At 48.1% G+C, this 20,123-nt stretch overlaps 1 protein-coding gene across 1 annotated transcript in view; it reads left to right on the forward strand.

The window, feature by feature from the left end:
* The first annotated feature begins 942 nt into the window (after nt 1-942).
* The window catches only part of LOC123039445 (S-(+)-linalool synthase, chloroplastic), a 181,417-nt gene continuing 162,236 nt past the window's right edge, over nt 943-20,123 (forward strand). Inside the window, exon 1 of the mRNA XM_044462616.1 lies at nt 943-1,467. Coding sequence (XP_044318551.1) covers nt 943-1,467 — 525 coding nt within the window. The remainder of the gene's footprint in view (nt 1,468-20,123) is intronic.

The raw sequence follows: 20,123 nt of genomic DNA on the forward strand, positions 1-20,123 counted from the left end.
AATTCATTCTTCAAGAGTTCATCAAGTATCGTTCCATCCTCTCAAGCTCATGTTCTATTCCTTCCATATTCAGTCAGAGATCTGCCTAAATCCTTTCAGTCTTATTCCTTTATTATCTCGTTCTAACCGGAGTGGTTTCATAGTCTATCTGATTCCGCGAGCTTTCGATTCTCTTCATTCTCGTTGTTCCTCTCTTCTTCTCGAGTGCTCGCGATTTTTTGCTTCTTCTCTTGAGTTCCTATTTCACCTCATCCCTTTTCCCTTCCATCTCGGTCCTAAGATCTCGGGACGAGATCTCTTGTTAGTGGAGGAGTGTTGTAATGCCTCGGATTCGATGCGCCAGGTGTCTGCCAGTTATTCGCCGTTGTTGCCATGTAATTTGCTTGCGTGTTGCATTTTGCCATGTCATCATGTGCATATCATTTTGCATACGTGTTCGTCTCATGCATCCGAGCTTTTTCCCTGTTGTCCATTTTGCAATCCGGCACTCCTATGTCATCCGGCGTCCCCTTCTCGTCTCTCTTCGTGAGTGGGTGTTAAACTTTCTCGGAATGGCCCGAGGTTTGCCAAGCGGCCTTTGTACACCACCGGTAGACCGCCTGTCAAGTTTTGTTCCATTTGGAGACCGTTTGATACTCCAACAGTTAACAGGGTAACCGTAAAACCCCTTCTTTGTGTTGCAGCCCAACACCCCTCCAAAGTGGCCCAAAACCCAGCAAACTCCCCTCCATGCTCTCGGTCGTTCGATCACGATCGTGTGGGCAAAAACCGTGCCTCATTTGGACACTCCTAGCTCCCTCTACCTATAAATATGTGGCCTCCCCCGAAATTCCCGCAGTCCAAACCCTAGCCAAACTCCTCCCCGCCGCCGGACATGTCCGCCTCCGCGCCGGACGCGTCCACCGACCTCCGCCACCTCACCCCGATGAATCAGGGCGCGCCATGTCACCCCGCTGCCGCTTGCCGCCACGTGGGAGCCAGCCGCCCCGCGCCTCCTGCCGGCCTGCGAGCCCAGGGCAGGCCCGGCCGGGCCCGCGCGCTCTGCCGCTCCGACCGCCGGCAACCCCGGCGCCCGGCGCCTGCCGCCGCTTGTCCTCGGCTCGCCACGCCGCCTTCGCGCCTCCGCCGCCGGACATTGACGACCCCGCGCTCCAGGAGCCCCGCCGCCTCCCGGTGCGCCGCCTCTCCGCCGCGGCGCTGCGCCGCCTCGCCGCCGACCCACCGTGCCCAGCCCGCCCGGAGTTCCTCCGCCGGAGCCGCGCCGGAGCCGCACCTCGGGCCGCGCCGCCGGCCGCCGTTCATCGCCCCTGCCGGCCTCCTCGCCAGATCTGGCGGCCCCAAGGCCGGATCCGGTCCCTCCAGCCACCTCCCGGTGTTTTTCCTCAACGCCGGCCACCTTCCCTCCACTCCGGCGAGCTCTCCGGCGAGGTCCGCCGCCACCTCGCGCGCGTTGACTTTTCCCTCGAGGTCTATTTTCTGCTAAGTCACCGTATCTATAACTTTATCATGCCATGTTCATCGCATCATAACTCTGTGCATACTGCTCCGTTTCGTGCATGTAATATGTCAAATTGTTCGCCTCGACAAGTACTTCATTTCATTCCATTGCATCATGTTCATTTGAGTTCATCTTGATGCCCGAATCATCGTTGCAAGAGTGCATATTGCTGTTAACCTGCTGAAACTGTTATAACTCGCTCTTATTTGCGTATGTTGATGTCTACATGTGTTTCGATCTATGCCATGCCATCTTCACAGAGGTGCTTATCATGTATTTTTGTGATCAATGTGGTGACTAGCACAAGCATGTAAACTAGGCTTTGTGATGTTGCTGATTTTAGTCCCTGTTCTGCTGTTATTTTTATGCCATGTAAACTTGATGCTACAGAGAGATCCATGCTTATTTTGAGATACATCAGTAAGGATGTTTTGTACACATGGTTATGAGATATCCATCCATGCCCCTAATTGCAATTATGGAGTAGCCTAGCATGTCATTTTCATGCTCTACTTTTGCTACAAAATGTTTCCTGGCAGATTCTTTACATGTTATTCAATTTTGCCAAGGTTGTTGTAGTTGATCCTTGCATGCTACAAACTTGTTCTTGCCATTGATAGCTTCATAAACATGTATTCTTGCTGAGGCTATGCTTATCTTGTCATGCAATGACTTGTGGTGAGTGAATCGAGCTTGCGAAGATGCCTTCATAATTCTGTCAATGCCATGCCCTGTTTGCTGAATCTGCTAACGAAACTGGCTATGTTTACATGGATGCCATCATTTCTTCTGATCCTTTTTGGCTCATGGTCAGTAAGGGACATTTGTTCTATGCATTTAGTAGATTCATTCCATGCCTTTGTTTGTTATTTTAAGTTCCTGTAACATGTTGTTTGATAGCTCTAAACATTGCAACCTGATGTTATTTCCTGATAGTCTAAAACTATTATTATTTGCAATCTTGCCATTTGTGTTTGAGCATGCTCTAGTGATTTCTAGAGATAGCTCAGTGTTCATGTTTTGTTGTGCTTTACCTGTACATCATGTCCATGCCTTATGTTTTCATATTGAGGTGCTATAGCATGTTGTTTTGATGCTTGCAATATGCCTACTTGCTGTTTTGGACAGATTGTTGCTATAACTTGTATAGTGCGTATGTGTTGCACCGTTGCTCCGTTTTGAGTGTGCTCTATATGAAACTTGCTTGATTTTGCATGTAGTTTCATATTATCATGTTGCATCCTTGTTTCGGTGTGTTTGCTTGATGTTTGTTTGCATTTTGCATCAATGCCATGTTTAACTTGTTTTGCTCATATCTTCTAGGCCGTAGCTCCAAATCTAATGACCTTTATATGTAACTTGACTAGAATCTCGTGTAGTTTAACAACTTGAACATAAGGTTTATTCAGATCTGGACCAATTTCGAAATTGGCATATGAGGACTTACCTGTATGGTTATATGTTGTTCCCGGCCTCATTTAAACTTGCTTTGATGTGTTGCTCTTGTTTGCATCGTCTCTTGCCATGAGTAGCTTCATGTAGCTTTGTCATGCATCATGACTTGTCTATGTGTGGTGTGTTTACCATGTTGTGTGCTTCTTCTCGACAGTTTCCGTTTTCGTTGCGATCATGAGGATTCGTTCGTCTTCGCTTGGTTCGTCTTCGTGGCTTCATCTTCTTCATGGACTCGTTCTTCTTCCTTGCGGGATTTCAGGCAAGATGACCGCTACCCTAGATCTCACTACTATCATTGCTATGCTAGTTGCTTCGTTCTATCGCTATGCTGCGTTACCTATCTTTTGCTCATCAAGCCTCCCAAATTTCCATGTCAGCCTCTAACCTTTTGCACCCTTCCTAGCAAACCGTTGCTTGGCTATGTTACCACTTTGCTTAGCCCCTTTTATAGCATTGTTAGTTGCAGGTGAAGTTTGAAGATTACTCCATGGTGGACAGGATTTTGTTGGGATATCACAATATCTCTTATTTAATTAATGCATCTATATATTTGGTAAAGGGTGTAAGGCTCGGCCTTATGCCTGGTGTTTTGTTCCACTCTTGCCGCCCTAGTTTCCGTCATACCGGTGTTATGTTCCCGGATTTTGCGTTCCTTACGCGGTTGGGTGATTTATGGGACCCCCTTGACAGTTCGCTTTGACTAAAACTCCTCCAGCAAGGCCCAACCATGGTTTTACCATTTGCCTCACCACCACCTACATTTCCCTTGGGATTAATTAACCCAAGGGTCATCTTTATTATAGCCCCCCCGGGCCAGTGCTTGTCTAAGTGTTGGTCCGAACTAGAGCCCTTTGCAGCGCCCCCTCAGGGAAACTTGAGGTCTGGTTTTAGTTGTACAGATTGCTCATCCGGTGTTGCCCTAAGAACGAGATATGTGCAGCTCCTATCGGGATTGTTGGCGCATCGGGCGGCTTTGCTGGTCTTGTTTTACCATTGTCGAAATGTCTTGTAAACCGGGATTCCGGGACTGATCGGGTCTTCCTGGGAGAAGGTATATCCTTCGTTGATCGCGAGAGCTTATCATGGGCTAAGTTGGGACACCCCTGCAGGGTTTAAACTTTCGAAAGTCGTGCCCGCGGTTATGGGCAGATGGGAATTTGTTAATGTCCGGTTGTAGATAACTTGACACCAGATCCGAATTAAAACGCATCAACCGCGTGTGTAGCCGTGATGGTCTCTTCTCGGCGGAGTCCGGGAAGCGAAAACGGTTTTGGGTTATGTTTGACGTAAGCAGGAGTTCAGGATCACCTCTTGATCATTGCTAGCTTCACGACCGTTCCGCTTGTTCTCTTCTCGCTCTTATTTGCGTATGTTAGCCACCATATATGCTTAGTCGCTGCTGCAACCTCACCACTTTACCCCTTCCTTTCCCTTTAAGCTTTGCCAGTCTTGATACCCATGGTAATGGGATTGCTGAGTCCTTGTGGCTCACAGATTACTACAACAGCAGTTGTAGGTACAGGTTATGTGATGATCATATGCGAGAGTGATGTTTGCTTGTTTTGGAGTTCTGCTTCTGCTTCTTCTTCGATCAGGGGATAGGTTCCAGGTCGGCAGCCTGGGCTAGCAGGGTGGATGTCGTTTGAGTTTCTGTTTGTGATTCATCCGTAGACGGATGTTGATCTTATGTATGATGGATTGATGTTGTATTCGTGTGGCATTGTATGCCTTTTCTATGTATCCCCATCTATTATGTAATGTTGATGTGATGATATCCACCTTGCAAAAGCGTTTCAATATGCGGGTCTGTCCTTGGTGGGACCTTCGAGTTCCTTTTGGATAGGGTCGCATATTGGGCGTGACAACTTATGTCCGGCCTCCGGATGCGGACGACTTAAGTCACATAATCCAACAGCCCGGAGAGTCCACCCGCAAGCTTTGGAACAGATTCCTCACTAAGAAGAATCAAATTGTCGATTGTCCGGACGCCGAAGCCTTAGCGACATTCAAACACAGCATCCGCGATGAGTGGCTCGCCAGACACCTCGGCCAGGAAAAGCCAAGGACAATGGCAGCCTTACCAAGCCTTATGACCCGTTTTTGCACGGATGAAGATAGCTGGCTAGCCCGTAAAGGCACTAGCAACCCCAGGACATTCGAAATAAGGGATGGTAATGGGAAGCATGGCGTAATAAACACATACACCAAAACAAGGAAGAGAGCCCGAACAACACTATTGGGGAATGTTGCATAAAATAAAAAATTTCCTATGTTCACCAAGATCAATCTATGAGTTCATCTAGCAATGTGAGAGGGGAGTGCATCTACATACCCTTGTAGATCGCGAGCGGAAGCGTTAAAGAGAACGAGGTTGAGGGAGTTGTACTCGTCGTGATCCAAATCACCGGAGATCCTAGCGCCGAACGGACGACACCTCCGCGTTCAACACACGTACGGTCAGCGTGACGTCTCCTCCTTCTTGATCCAGCAAGGGGCAAGGAGAGGTTGATGAAGATCCAGCAGCACGACGGCGTGGTGGTGGATGCAGCAGGGATCCCGACAGGGTTTCGCCAAGCGTCTGCGGGAGGGAGAGGTGTAGCAAGGGGGAAGGGAGGCGCCAAGTGCTAGGGTGTGGCTGCCTTCCCTCCCCCCTCTTTATATAGGCCCCCTAGGGGGGGCGCCGGCCCTAGGAGATCCCATCTCCAAGGGGGGGGGGCAGCAGCCAAGGGGTGGCTTGCCCCCCAAGGCAAGTGGAGGCGCCCCCCACCCTAGGGTTTCCAACCCTAGGCGTAGGGGGGCCCAAGGGGGGGGGGGCGCACCAGCCCACCAGGGGCTGGTTCCCCTCCCCACTTCAGCCCATGGGGCTCTCCAGGATAGGTGGCCCCACCCGGTGGACCCCCGGGACCCTTCCGGTGGTCCCGGTACAATGCCGGTGACCCCCGAAACTTTCCCGATGGCCGAAACTGCACTTTCTATATATAATTCTTCACCTCTGGACCATTCCGGAACTCCTCGTGACGTCCGGGATCTCATCCGGGACTCCGAACAACTTTCAGTTTGCTGCATACTAATATCTTTACAACCCTAGCGTCACCGAACCTTAAGTGTGTAGACCCTATGGGTTCGGGAGACACGTAGACATGACCGAGACGACTCTCCGGCCAATAACCAACAGCAGGATCTGGATACCCATGTTGGCTCCCACATGCTCCTTGATGATATCATCGGATGAACCACGATGTCGAGGATTCAAGCAACCCCGTATACAATTCCCTTTGTCAATCGGTATGTTACTTGCCCGAGATTCGATCGTGGTATCCCAATACCTCGTTCAATTGCGTTACCGGCAAGTCACTTTACTCGTACCATAATGCATGATCCCGTGACCAGACACTTGGTCACTTTGAGCTCATTATGATGATGCATTACCGAGTGGGCCCAGAGATACCTCTCCGTCATACGGAGTGACAAATCCCAGTCTCGATCCGTGTCAACCCAACAGATACTTTCGGAGATACCCGTAGTATACCTTTATAGTCACCCAGTTACGTTGTGACGTTTGGTACACCCAAAGCACTCCTACGGTATCCGGGAGTTACACGATCTCATGGTCTAAGGAAAAGATACTTGACATTGGAAAAGCTCTAGAAAACGAACTACACGATCTTGTGTTATGCTTAGGATTGGGTCTTGTCCATCACATCATTCTCCTAATGATGTGATCCCGTTATCAATGACATCCAATGTCCATAGTCAGGAAACCATGACTATCTGTTGACTAATGAGCTAGTCAACTAGAGGCTCACTAGGGACATGTTGTGGTCTATGTATTCACACGTGTATTACGATTTCCGGATAATACAATTATAGCATGAATAAAAGACAATTATCATGAACAAGGAAATATAATAATAATCCTTTTATTATTACCTCTAGGGCATATTTGGAACAGTCTCCCACTTGCACTAGAGTCAATAATCTAGTTACATTGTGATGAATCAAACACCCATAGAGTTCTGGTGTTGATCATGTTTTGCTCGTGGAAGAGGTTTAGTCAACGGATCTGCGACATTTAGATCTGTATGTACTTTGCAAATATCTATGTCTCCATCTTGAACATTTTCACGGATGGAGTTGAAACGACGCTTGATGTGCTTGGTCTGCTTGTGAAACCTGGGCTCCTTGGCAAGGGCAATAGCTCCAGTGTTGTCACAGAAGAGAGTGATCGGCCCCGACGCATTGGGTATGACTCCTAGGTCGGTGATGAACTCCTTCATCCATATTGCTTCATGCGCTGCCTCCGAGGCTGGCATGTACTCCGCTTCACATGTAGATCCCGCCACGACGCTCTTGTTGCAACTGCACCAGCTTACTGCTCCACGATTCAACATATACACGTATCCGGTTTGTGACTTAGAGTCATCCAGATCTGTGTCGAAGCTAGCATCGACGTAACCCTTTATGACGAGCTCTTCGTCACCTCCATAAACGAGAAACATGTCCTTTGTCCTTTTCAGGTACTTCAGGATATTCTTGACCGCTGTCCAGTGTTCCTTGCCGAGATTACTTTGGTACCTTCCTACCAAACTTACGGCAAGGTTTACATCAGGTCTGGTACACAACATGGCATACATAATAGATCCTATGGCCGAGGCATAGGGGATGACACTCATATCTTCTTTATCTTCTGCCAAGCTCAATCTCACACCTTGCAATACAGGCAAGAACCCTTTCTTGGACTGATCCATATTGAATTTCTTCAATATCTTATCAAGGTATGTGCTTTATGAAAGACCTGTGAGGCGTCTCGATCTATCCCTATAGATCTTGATGCCTAATATGTAAGCAACTTCTCCAAGGTCCTTCATTGAAAAACACTTATTCAAGTAGGCCTTAATGTTGTCCAATAGTTCTATATCATTTCCCATCAAAAGTATGTCATCTACATATAATATGAGAAATGCTACAGAGCTCCCACTCACTTTCTTGTAAACGCAGGCTTCTCCATAAGTCTGCATAAACCCAAACACTTTGATCATCTCATCAAAGCGAATGTTCCAACTCCGAGATGCTTGCACCAACCCATAAATGGATCACTGGAGATTGCACACCTTGTTAGCATTCTTAGGATGGACAAAAACTTCCGGCTGCATCATATACAGTTCTTCCTTAAGATGTCCGTTAAGGAATGCCGTTTTGACGCCCATCTGCCATATCTCATAATCATAGTATGCGTCAATTGCTAACATGATTCGGACGGACTTTAGCTTCGCTATGGGAGAGAATGTCTCATCGTAGTCAACCCCTTGAACTTGCCGATAACCCTTAGCGACAAGTCGAGCTTTATAGATGGTAACATTACCATCTGCGTTCGTCTTCTTCTTAAAGATCCATTTATTTTATGTTGCTCGCCGATCATCGGGCTAGTCTGTCAAAGTCCATACTTCATTTTCATACATGGATCCTATCTCGGATTGCATGGCTTCAAGCCATTTGTTGGAATCTGGGCCCACCATCGCTTCTTCATAGTTTGAAGGTTCACCGTTGTCTAACAACATGATTTCCAAGACAGGGTTCCATACCACTCTGGTGTGGAACGTGTCCTTGTGGACCTACGAAGTTCAGTAGCAACTTGATCCGAAGTACCTTGATCATCATCATTAATTTCCTCTCCAGTCGGTGTAGGCACCACAGGAACATTTTCCTGAGCTGCACTACTTTCCGGTTCAAGAGGTAGTACTTCATCGAGTTCTACTTTACTCCCACTTACTCCTTTCGAGAGAAACTCTTTTTCCAGAAAGGATCCGCTCTTGGCAACAAAGATCTTGCCTTCGGATCTAAGGTCGAAGGTATACCCAGTGGTTTCCTTAGGTTATCCTATGAAGACACATTTTTCCAACTTGGGTTCGAGCTTTTTAGGTTGAAGTTTCTTGACATAAGCATAGCATCCCCAAACTTTTAGAAATGACAGCTTAGGTTTCTTCCCAAACCATAATTCCTACGGTGTCATCTCAACGGATTTAGACAGAGCCCTATTTAAAGTGAATGTAGTTGTCTCTAGAACGTATCCCCAAAATGATAGCGGTAAATCGGTAAGAGACATCATAGATCGCACCATATCCAATAGAGTGCGATTACGACGTTCGGACACACCGTTACACTGAGGTGTTCCAGGCGGCGTGAGTTGTGAAACAATTCCACATTTCCTTAAGTGCATACCAAATTCGTGACTTAAATATTCTCCTCCACGATCTGATCGTAAGAACTTTATCTTTCGGTCACGTTGCTTCTCTACCTCATTCTGAAATTCCTTGAACTTTTCAAAGGTCTCAGACTTGTGTTTCATCAAGTAGACATACCCATATCTACTCAAGTCATCAGTGAGAGTGAGAACATAACAATATCCTCCGCGAGCCTCAATGCTCATTGGACCGCACACATCGGTATGTATGATTTCCAATAAGTTGGTTGCTCGCTCCATTGTTCCGGAGAATGGAGTCTTGGTCATTTTGCCCATGAGGCATGGTTCGCATGTGTCAAATGATTCATAATCGAGATACTCTAAAAGTCCATCAGCATGGAGCTTCTTCATGCGCTTGACACCAATGCGACCAAGTCGGCAGTGCCACAAGTATGTGGGACTATCGTTATCAACTTTACATCTTTTGGTATTCACACTATGAATATGTGTAACATTACGTTCGAGATTCATTAAGAATAAACCATTGACCATCGGGGCATGACCATAAAACATATCTCTCATATAAATAGAACAACCATTATTCTCGGATTTAAATGAGTAGCCATCTCGTATTAAATGAGATCCAGATACAATGTTCATGCTCAAACTTGGCACTAAATAACAATTATTGAGGTTTAAAACTAATCCCGTAGGTAAATGCAGAGGTAGCGTGCCGACGGCGATCACATCTACCTTGGAACCGTTCCCGACGCGCATCGTCACCTCGTCCTTCGCCAGTCTCCGCTTATTCCGCAGCTCCTGCTTTGAGTTACAAATATGAGAAAGGACACCGATATCAAATACCCAGGAGCTACTACGAGCACTGGTAAGGTACACATCAATTACATGTATATCACATATACCTTTAGCGTTGCCGGTCTTCTTGTCCGCTAAGTATTTGGGGCAGTTCCGCTTCCAGTGACCCTTCCCTTTGCAATAAAAGCACTCAGTCTCAGGCTTGGGTCCATTCTTTGACTTCTTCCCGGCAACTGGCTTACCGGGCGCGGCAACATCCTTGCCGTCCTTCTTGAAGTTGTTCTTACCCCTACCTTTCTTGAACTTGGTGGTTTTATTGACCATCAACACTTGATGTTCCTTTTTGATTTCTACCTCTGCTGACTTCAGCATTGAAAATACTTCAGGAATAGTTTTCACCATCCCCTGCATATTGTAGTTCATCACAAAGCTCTTGTAGCTCGGTGGGAGCGACTGAAGGATTCTGTCAATGACCGCCTCGTCCGAGAGGTTAATGTCCAGCTGGGACAGGCGGTTGTGCAACCCATACATTTTGAGTATGTGCTCACTGACAGAACTATTTTCCTCCATCTTACAACTATAGAACTTGTCGGAGACTTCATATCTCTCGACCCGGGCGTGAGCTTGGAAAACCATTTTCAGCTCCTCGAACATCTCATATGCTCCGTTTTGCTCAAAACGCTTTTGGAGCCCCGATTCTAAGCTGTAAAGCATGCCACACTGAACGAGGGAGTAATCATCAGCACGTGTCTGCCAAACGTTCAAATCGTCTTGCAGTGCTGGGAGAGCAGGTGGGTCACCTAACGGTGCTTCAAGGACATATGCTTTCTTGGCAGCTATGAGTATGATCCTCAGGTTCCGGACCCAGTCCGTATAGTTGCCGCCATCATCTTTCAGCTTGGTTTTCTCTAGGAATGCGTTGAAGTTCATGTTGACATGAGCGTTGGCCATTTGATCTACAAGACATTTTTGCAAAGATTTTAGACTAAGTTCATGATAATTAAGTTCATCTAATCAAACTATTTAATGAACTCCCACTCAGATTAGACATCCCTCTAGTCATCTAAGTGTTACATGATCCGAGTCGACTAGGCCGTGTCTGATCATCACGTGAGACGGACCAGTCATCATTGGTGAACATCTCCATGTTGATCATATCTTTCATACGACTCATGTTCGACCTATCGGTCTCTTATGTTCCGAGGCCATGTCTGTAAATGCTAGGCTCGTCAAGTTAACCTTAGTGTTTTGCATGTGTAAATTTGTCTTACACCTGTTGTATGTGAACGTTAGAATCTATCACACCCGATCATCACGTGGTGCTTCGAAACAACGAACTGTCGCAACGACACACAGTTAGGGGGAACACTTTCTTGAAATTATTATGAGGGATCATCTTATTTACTACCGTTGTTCTAAGTAAACAAGATGCAAAAAACATGATAAACATCACATGCAATCAAATAGTAGTGACATGATATGGCCAATATCATATAGCTCCTTTGATCTCCATCTTCGGGGCTCCATGATCATCTTCGTCACTGGCATGACACCATGATCTCCATCATCATGATCTCCATCATCGTGTCTCCATGAAGTTGCTCGCCAACTATTACTTCTACTACTATAGCTAACGGTTTAGCAATAAAGTAAAGTAATTACATGGCGTTAAATCATTGACACACATGTCATACAATAATTAAGACAACTCCTATGGCTCCTGCCGGTTGTCATACTCATCGACATGCAAGTCATGATTCCTATTACAAGAACATGATCTCATACATCACAGTATATCATTCATCATTCATCACAATTTTTGGCCATATCACATCACAAAGCAATTGCTGCAAAAACAAGTTAGACGTCCTCTAATTGTTGTTGCATCTTTTACGTGGCTGCAATAGGGTTCTAGCAAGAGCATTTTCTTACCTATGAAAAAGCCACAACGTGATTTGTCAACTTCTATTTACCCTTCATAAGGACCCTTTTCATCGAATCTGCTCCAACTAAAGTGGGAGAGACAGACACCCGCTAGCCACCTTATGCAACTAGTGCATGTCAGTCGGTGGAACCTGTCTCATGTAAGAGTACGTGTAAGGTCGGTCCGAGACGCTTCATCCCACAATACCGCTGAAGAAAAATAAGACTAGTAGTGGCAAGAAAGTTGACAACATCTACGCCCACAACAGATTTGTGTTCTACACATGCAAAGAGAACTACACATAGACCTAGCTCATGATGCCACTGTTGGGGAACGTTGCATAAAATAAAAATTTTCCTACGTTCACCAAGATCAATCTATGAGTTCATCTAGCAACGAGAGAGGGGAGTGCATCTACATACCCTTGTAGATCGCGAGCGGAAGCATTCAAGAGAACGAGGTTGAGGGAGTCGTACTCGTCGTGATCCAAATCACCGGAGATCCTAGCGCCGAACGAACGGCACCTCCGTGTTCAACACACATACGGTCAGCGTGACGTCTCCTCCTTCTTGATCCAGCAAGGGGGAAGTAGAGGTTGATGAAGATCCAACAGCACGACGGCGTGGTGGTGGATGCAGCAGGGATCCCGGCATTGCTTCGCTAAGCATCTACGGGAGGGAGAGGTGTAGCAAGGGGGAAGGGAGGTGCCAAGTGCTAGGGTGCGGCTGCCCTCCCTCCCCCCTCTTTATATAGGCCCCCTAGGGGGGGCGTCCCTAGGAGATCCCATCTCCAAGGGGGGGCGGCGGCCAAGGGGGTGGCTTGCCCCCCAAGGCAAGTGGAGGCGCCCCCCACCCTAGGGTTTCCAACCCTAGGCGCAGGGGGGGCAAGGGGGGGGGGCGCACCAGCCCACCAGGGGCTGGTTCCCCTCCCCACTTCAGCCCACGGGCCCCTCCAGGATAGGTGGCCCCACCCTGTGGACCCCCGGGACCCTTCCGGTGGTCCCGGTACAATACCAGTGTCCCCCGAAACTTTCCCGATGGCCGAAACTGCACTTTCTATATATAATTCTTCACCTCCGGACCATTCTGGAACTCCTCGTGACGTCCGGGATCTCATCCAGGACTCCGAACAACTTTCGATTTGCTGCATACTAATATCTTTACAACCCTAGCGTCACCGAACCTTAAGTGTGTAGACCCTACGGGTTCGGGAGACACGTAGACATGACCGAGACAGCTCTCCGGCCAATAACCAACAGTGGGATCTGGATACCCATGTTGGCTCCCACATGCTCCTTGATGATCTCATCGGATGAACCACGATGTCGAGGATTCAAGCAACCCCGTATACAATTCCCTTTGTCAATCGGTATGTTACTTGCCCGAGATTCGATCGTGGTATCCCAATACCTCGTTCAATTGCGTTACCGGCAAGTCACTTTACTCGTACCATAATGCATGATCCCGTGACCAGACACTTGGTCACGTTGAGCTCATTATGATGATGCATTACCGAGTGGGCCCAGAGATACCTCTCCGTCATACGGAGTGACAAATCCCAATCTCGATCCGTGTCAACCCAACAGATACTTTCGGAGATACCCGTAGTATACCTTTATAGTCACCCAGTTACGTTGTGACATTTGGTACACCCAAAGCACTCCTACGGTATCCGGGAGTTACACGATCTCATGGTCTAAGGAAAAGATACTTGACATTGGAAAAGCTCTAGCAAACGAACTACACGATCTTGTGCTATGCTTAGGATTGGGTCTTGTCCATCACATCATTCTCCTAATGATGTGATCCCGTTATCAATGACATCCAATGTCCATAGTCAGGAAACCATGACTATCTGTTGATTAACGAGCTAGTCAACTAGAGGCTCACTAGGGACATGTTGTGGTCTACGTATTCACACGTGTATTACGATTTACGGATAATACAATTATAGCATGAATAAAAGACAATTATCATGAACAAGGAAATATAATAATAATCCTTTTATTATTGCCTCTAGGGAATCTTTCCAACAAACACAACGGTCAATGCCGGATTTAGGGGCTCTCGACCTGATCAGCAAAAGAAGCCATTTAAAGGCAGTAAAGAGGGACCGTCCAGTCTGAACAAACTGTGCCAAATTCATGGCACCCCGGAGAAACCTGCGAACCACACACATAGAGAATGCTGGGTCTTGAAGCAGGTCGGCAAATTAAACGCCGAACATAAGGGGAGGGAAACACGAAGTGAAGACGAGGATGAACCTCGCTAGCCGAACACTTGGGGACAGAAAAAATTCCCGCCAGAGGTTAAAACAGTAAACATGATCCACGCAACTCACAGATCCACGAGCGAACGCGTGCTCAGAGACACGCACGATATAGAGCCCATCGTACCCACACCTAACTACTGGATGTCTTATCCGATCACCTTTGATCACACGGACGACCGAACTAGTATTTGACGCGGAGGATCAGAGGCCTTGGTGCTTGACCCAATAATTGACGGATACCGTCTCACCCATGTCCTCATGGATGGCGGCAGTAATCTCAACTTAATATACGAGGACACTGTCCGCAGTATGGGGATAAACCCATCCAGAATTAGCCAAAGCAACACCACCTTTGAAGGGGTGATACCAGGCGTTGAAGCCTACAGCAAAGGCTCCGTCGTGCTGGAAGTAACATTTGGCTCCCCAAGCAACTCCAAAAGTGAAGAACTACTCTTCACCATCGCACCCTTCCAAAGCGGCTATCATGCATTGCTTGGAAGAACGGCCTTCGCCCGCTTCAACGCATTAGCGCACTATGGCTACCTTACACTCAAGATGCCCGGTCCACGTGGCGTCATCACCATTAACGGAATCACAGAGCGCTCTTCACGCGCAGAGGAACACGCGATGGCCCTAGCGGCCGCACTATAAGTGGCCTCCAATATCAGAAAACATGACTGGTCATTAAGACCACATACACGGTTAGACAAGTCCGGTAGCCCGAATAAAATTGAACTAGGGCACCGTATATGTAATCCCATAGCAGACACCAGGGGCTATAAATATTTAATACAACCCCACACTTGGCTCAACCTTATTGGCAGGCCAACATCTTACACTTTTACTATCCATCGCATACTTACGTTGTACTCTCCTATGAGTTTTCTTTTTTCCACAGACAACGTTCGCGCGATACCCTTCCAGGATACGGCACAACGGAGACAAAGGCACAGACGTGCATCAGGGCCCCGTTCAACAAGTTTCTTTTTAGATTAAGCCCCTGTGTAAACCTTTTCTATTGCCTCTTGTTGTTTAACCATCCCATGGGTTCCATACCCATAGAGGACACTGCCGTTATTGGCATTTCGCCATGACAGATTAAACGCATGTACCTGGAAATATAGGGTTTATAATAGGCTTTCTTCAGCCTATTTTCTGTTACAAAGACCGAATACCTTCGGGAGTGTTCGGCGTCACGAGTTTGGCCTTATATGCATCAGCTCCGAGTCATATCTTTGGTCAAATGTTGGGTTTGCCCGGCTCCTGGGTTTGCTGCCTTACGTTCTGTTATTATCGGCTAAGGCGGCCAAAGGAGAACTACTGCGATTGTGCCCTGGTTATTCCGGATGAGCACCTCAGTAGAGAAAGCCAAAAACTGACTGTCATGATAAAACGAGAGACTGTTCAACCAGTCGAAGACTCACCGGAATCTTTAGGATTCCTCCGCATTAATGAAGGGCTGTTTCCTGGCCATGTACATACGTGCCCGTATTCGGATGCACGTGAAGGTACCAGGGGCTACATAGTAGCCCCACCGTTAGACTCCCATGGCTAAGCGAAAGTGTTACAGCTATATAGTCTTGTTGCCTAGTTCGACGTGCGATCACCTCCTTAATGGACCAAGACGTTGGATCAAGTGTGATTACACATATTTTTTGTGAACACCCCCGCATTGTATGCGTGGGGGCTGAAGCCAACGACTGCTAACTTTCGGATTACATATATATATATATATATATATATATATATATATATATATATATATATAAACAGCCGCACATGGGACACAATCATATTTTTAGGGAAAAGGTATAAATATAGCCTCATAATCAAAATAAACATTGTTTTTACAATGATTCGATTTGTCACTCGAACAAGACATTCTTCGAGCACTGCGCCTCTATTAGGCGGGCACCTTCTGTGACTGCGCCAAGTAGTGCTCGGCTGGATATTGGCCTCCCGCCGGATCCTGGGTCGCTATAATGGTGGCCTCCATATCCGTCCAATAGGCTTTAACGCGGGCAAGAGCCATTTGTGCACCCTCTATGCACGCCGACATCCTCATGGCATCGATCCGAGGCATGGCCCCAAGGAATTGTTGCACCAAACCAAAGTAACTGTCCGGCTTAGGCCCGTTCGGCCAAAGATGGTCTATTATAGACCGCATTGCAAGCCCGGACAACCTGTGAAGCTCCTCTACAGCAGCCATCTTCTCACTTAATGGCAGCGGGCGAGTGGGAGCATTGAATTGCGACCAGAAAAGCTTCTCCACTTCCTTATCACCTTGATCCTCAAAGAACTTGGCAGCGTCAGCTGTACTCTTTGCTAAATCTGCATACGCATCTGCCGGACTCCAATATCCATCCAGGGAAGCATACTTCGGATCCAAAAACTTCGTCCGCAGTAAGTAGGAGCCCCCGGCCGTGATTTTACCGGCCTGTTGAAGCTCCTCCTGCGCACCCCTGAGCTCGGTCCGCATCTCGTTGGTGGCATTACGTGCCTTGTTCAGGTCGGCCAAACTATCCTTATGCTCCTTTTTAAGGAGCTCATACCGGTCAGCGGCATTCTTTAACTCTACAGCCATTTCGGCTATCTTTTCCTTGCTTCGGCGATGAGTAGCCTGTTCGGCCCTCAATTCCTCAGCCGCCTTTAGGGCAGCTGCATTGCTAACTCGAGCTTGTTCTTTGTCCTGGGAAAGTTCCGCCCTCAGGGCTTCCACAACAGCAGCACTGTCTGCAGTCCAAGCATATTGCATTAATATTATGCCACTCTCATATTTTCCTATATAAATAAGGAAAGAAGAGCACATACCTTGTGACTCGTCCAGCCGCTTGTTCACCAGCGTGATATCAGCATCAATCGATCCAATTCACCTCCTTCGTTCAACAACTTCAACAGACTGTTCGGCAACCGGATTCTTAGATACCTGCGCACATGTACAGCGCAATCAATACTTACAAAATATGATCCTCTGTTTTCCACCTAGGGCGGGCAACCAGAGTCTCAGGGGCTACTATCCATATGGAGTACACCTAGCGCATGCCTCACAGCCAAAAATTGTGTATTTTTTACTACATACCTCAAAGCCTGTGAGCAGGCTCGTAAATGCCTCATTCAAACCGCTTGTAGCGGATGAAATCTTCTTAAGCACCGCGCTCATTAATAAGCGGTGCTCCTCCAAGAGCACAGCCCGCTCCAGAAGGCCTGTCAGTATGTCCGACCGGACATCGAAATGTGCCGGACCCTTCTCATCGCCCCCCGTGGGAACCAAACGCTCCAGGCTCAGGGCGGCTGACGTATTAGCTTCCGGCTTCGGTAGATCCGGACTCCTTCGTGACGACACCTCAGTGTCGCTCGGTTCATGAGGCGGAGAGGTGGGTGGAGTCTCGCTCTCCATCTTCTCCGGAGGAAGATCCCCCGAGGACGAACTCTATTGAGAAGAGTTGCTAGCCAGACTGCAAAAGACGAATCCTGGTTATGGATCTCGGAGAAACACATTACCTTCAAATTAACGATTAACTTACAGCTCGGTGGAGGGCTGGCCCATTGGTGGGCACGACCCGGTGAGGGTGCCCGTCGGGGTAGAGCCCCCTAGCGATACCTTTTTCCCTTGCTTGGGCATCTCCGTCTCCAAGTCTTCGGAGGCGGCCCTCTTCTTCCCGCACGGGGAGGAGGCCTCAGCCTCCCCTTCCCGACTATCCTCCTCAGGGGAGGAATTAATTCCCCCGGTCCGGATGCGCAGTGTGTGAAGTTTGGCTTCACTGCCCTTTCCTTCGCCTTTCCCTGAGGGCATTTTGCTGAGCACCCGGCCAAGCATCTTGGCAACGGTTGGACCAGGCGAGCCTTCGGGAAGTGGCACCGGACACCTGATTCTCTCCACCTTGTTGAGCCATTCCTGGCCATGGAGGGTTTTCAGAATAATGGGTATGACAAATATAAACAATGTGTCCGGCTTTAAGGTTACTTACTTGGGCATCTAGGCGATTGCAACTCAGGCCCGCATCCTCGATGATGTCCGGACACTTTACTTGTGGTCCGAAGAATAATTTACACATCCCTTCGAGCTTTAGGCCGAAGAAGTGCTTAATAGTCCACAGACCCTCCAGATTGAACTCCCACATCCGGAGAGGCCGATGTTTGCACGGCAACATCCGTCGGATTAGCATCACTTGAATTATGCTGACAAGATTTATGTCCCTCTCAAGAAGCTCCCGGATGCGATTCTACAGTACTGGTACATTGCCAGCGGGCCCCCAATTCCATCCTACGTCGGTCCAAGACGCTAGTTGTGACGGAGGGCCCGAGCGAAACTCGGGGGCGGCTACCCACTCTGTGCCTCTGGGAGCTGTGGCATAAAACCACCTCCACTGCCATACATCGGATAATTCTGGGAAAGAACCCTCTGGCCATGGGGCATCGGCGTTCCTGCTTATTATGGCACCTCTGGACTCCACATGTCGCCCCTCGATCATCTTCGGCTTCACATTGAAGGTCTTGAGCCATAAGCCGAAGTGTGGGGTGACGTGGAGAAAAGCCTCGCACACAATGATGAACGACGAGATATGGAGGATAGCGTCCGAAGCTAGATCATGAAAATCCAACCCGTAATAGAACATTAGCCCCCTCACAAAGGGGTCAAGGGTGAGGCCCAAGCCACGGAGGAAGTGAGGAACAAACACGACGCTCTCATTGGGCTCCGGTGTAGGGATAACCTGCCCTGGAGCAGGAAGCCTTGCTAGATATCGGCGGTCAGATATCCGACCTCCCTAAGCCTCGTAATCTCCTCCTCTTCGATCGAGGAGGCCACCCACCGGCCTTTAGGGTTGGATCCAGACATATTGGGGGATCTGGGGTGTTGGAGCTTGGGTCTCGGGTGTTGGAACTCGAGGTGTGAGAAGGTGCAAGGGAGGTGGAAAAGAGGCATAGGCCTCGATCCCTTTATAAAGGGGGTGAATATCAAGAGTTCTCAGCGTGACCACTTGAGGCTTATCTAAATACACACGGAGTCATACCAACGGTCGTCGTGGGGTTATGCACGCCCATATTGATAGAAAATCCCATAATAAGAGGAACACGATCTCTGCTTTGGCAAGATGTGCCAATAAAACCGCCTTGCAACGCGAGTCGAGGTGGGGAGAGAAATGCCGGTTCGTGTTGGACCAGGCCACGACGCAAGGGCACGACGTACAAAGATTGCCAGGAGATCGGGTTTATGCTATGTTCCCTACAATGGTACTTGAATATCATCTTGCAGATCCGGACACGGTCTAAGTGTTCAATAATTACTTTGGAGTATTCGGAGAAGGAATCCGCCTTGCAATGCCGAAGACAAGACTGCGCGTCGGACTCATCGTCATTGAAGCCTGGTTCAGGGGCTACTGAGGGAGTCCTGGATTAGGGGGTATCCGGACGGCCGGACTATATGCATCGCCCGGACTATTGAAGCGTGAAGATACAAGACTCAAGACTCTGTCCCGTGTCCGGATGGGACTCTCCTTTGCGTGGAAGGAAAGCTTGGTGATCCATATATTATATTTCCTTCCTTGTAACCGACTCCATGTAAACCCTAGCCCTCTCTGTTGTCTATATAAACCGGAGAGGTTGGTCCTTAGAAGGCCGAACACAATTACAATCATAATCATCATAGGCTAGCTTCTAGGGTTTAGCCTCTACGATCTCGTGGTAGATCTACTCTTGTACTACTCATATCGTCAATATTAATCAAGCAGGAAGGAGGGTTTTACCTCCATCGAGAGGGCCCGAACCTGGGTAAACATTGTGTCCCTTGCTTCCTGTTACCATCAGCCTAAGACGCACAGATCGGGATCCCCTACCCGAGATCTGCCAGTTTTGACACCGACAACGAGCGCCCTCTATATGTACCACCTTTTTTTAATTTCAAGTTTTGCTCCATGGTGCAATCCATCGATACTACTGCTGTACAAAAGTATACATTTTTTAAAAGGCTAGAGGGCGGG

This window comes from Triticum aestivum, chromosome 2B, assembly GCF_018294505.1.
Source record: "Triticum aestivum cultivar Chinese Spring chromosome 2B, IWGSC CS RefSeq v2.1, whole genome shotgun sequence".
Taxonomy (NCBI): Eukaryota; Viridiplantae; Streptophyta; class Magnoliopsida; order Poales; family Poaceae; genus Triticum; species Triticum aestivum.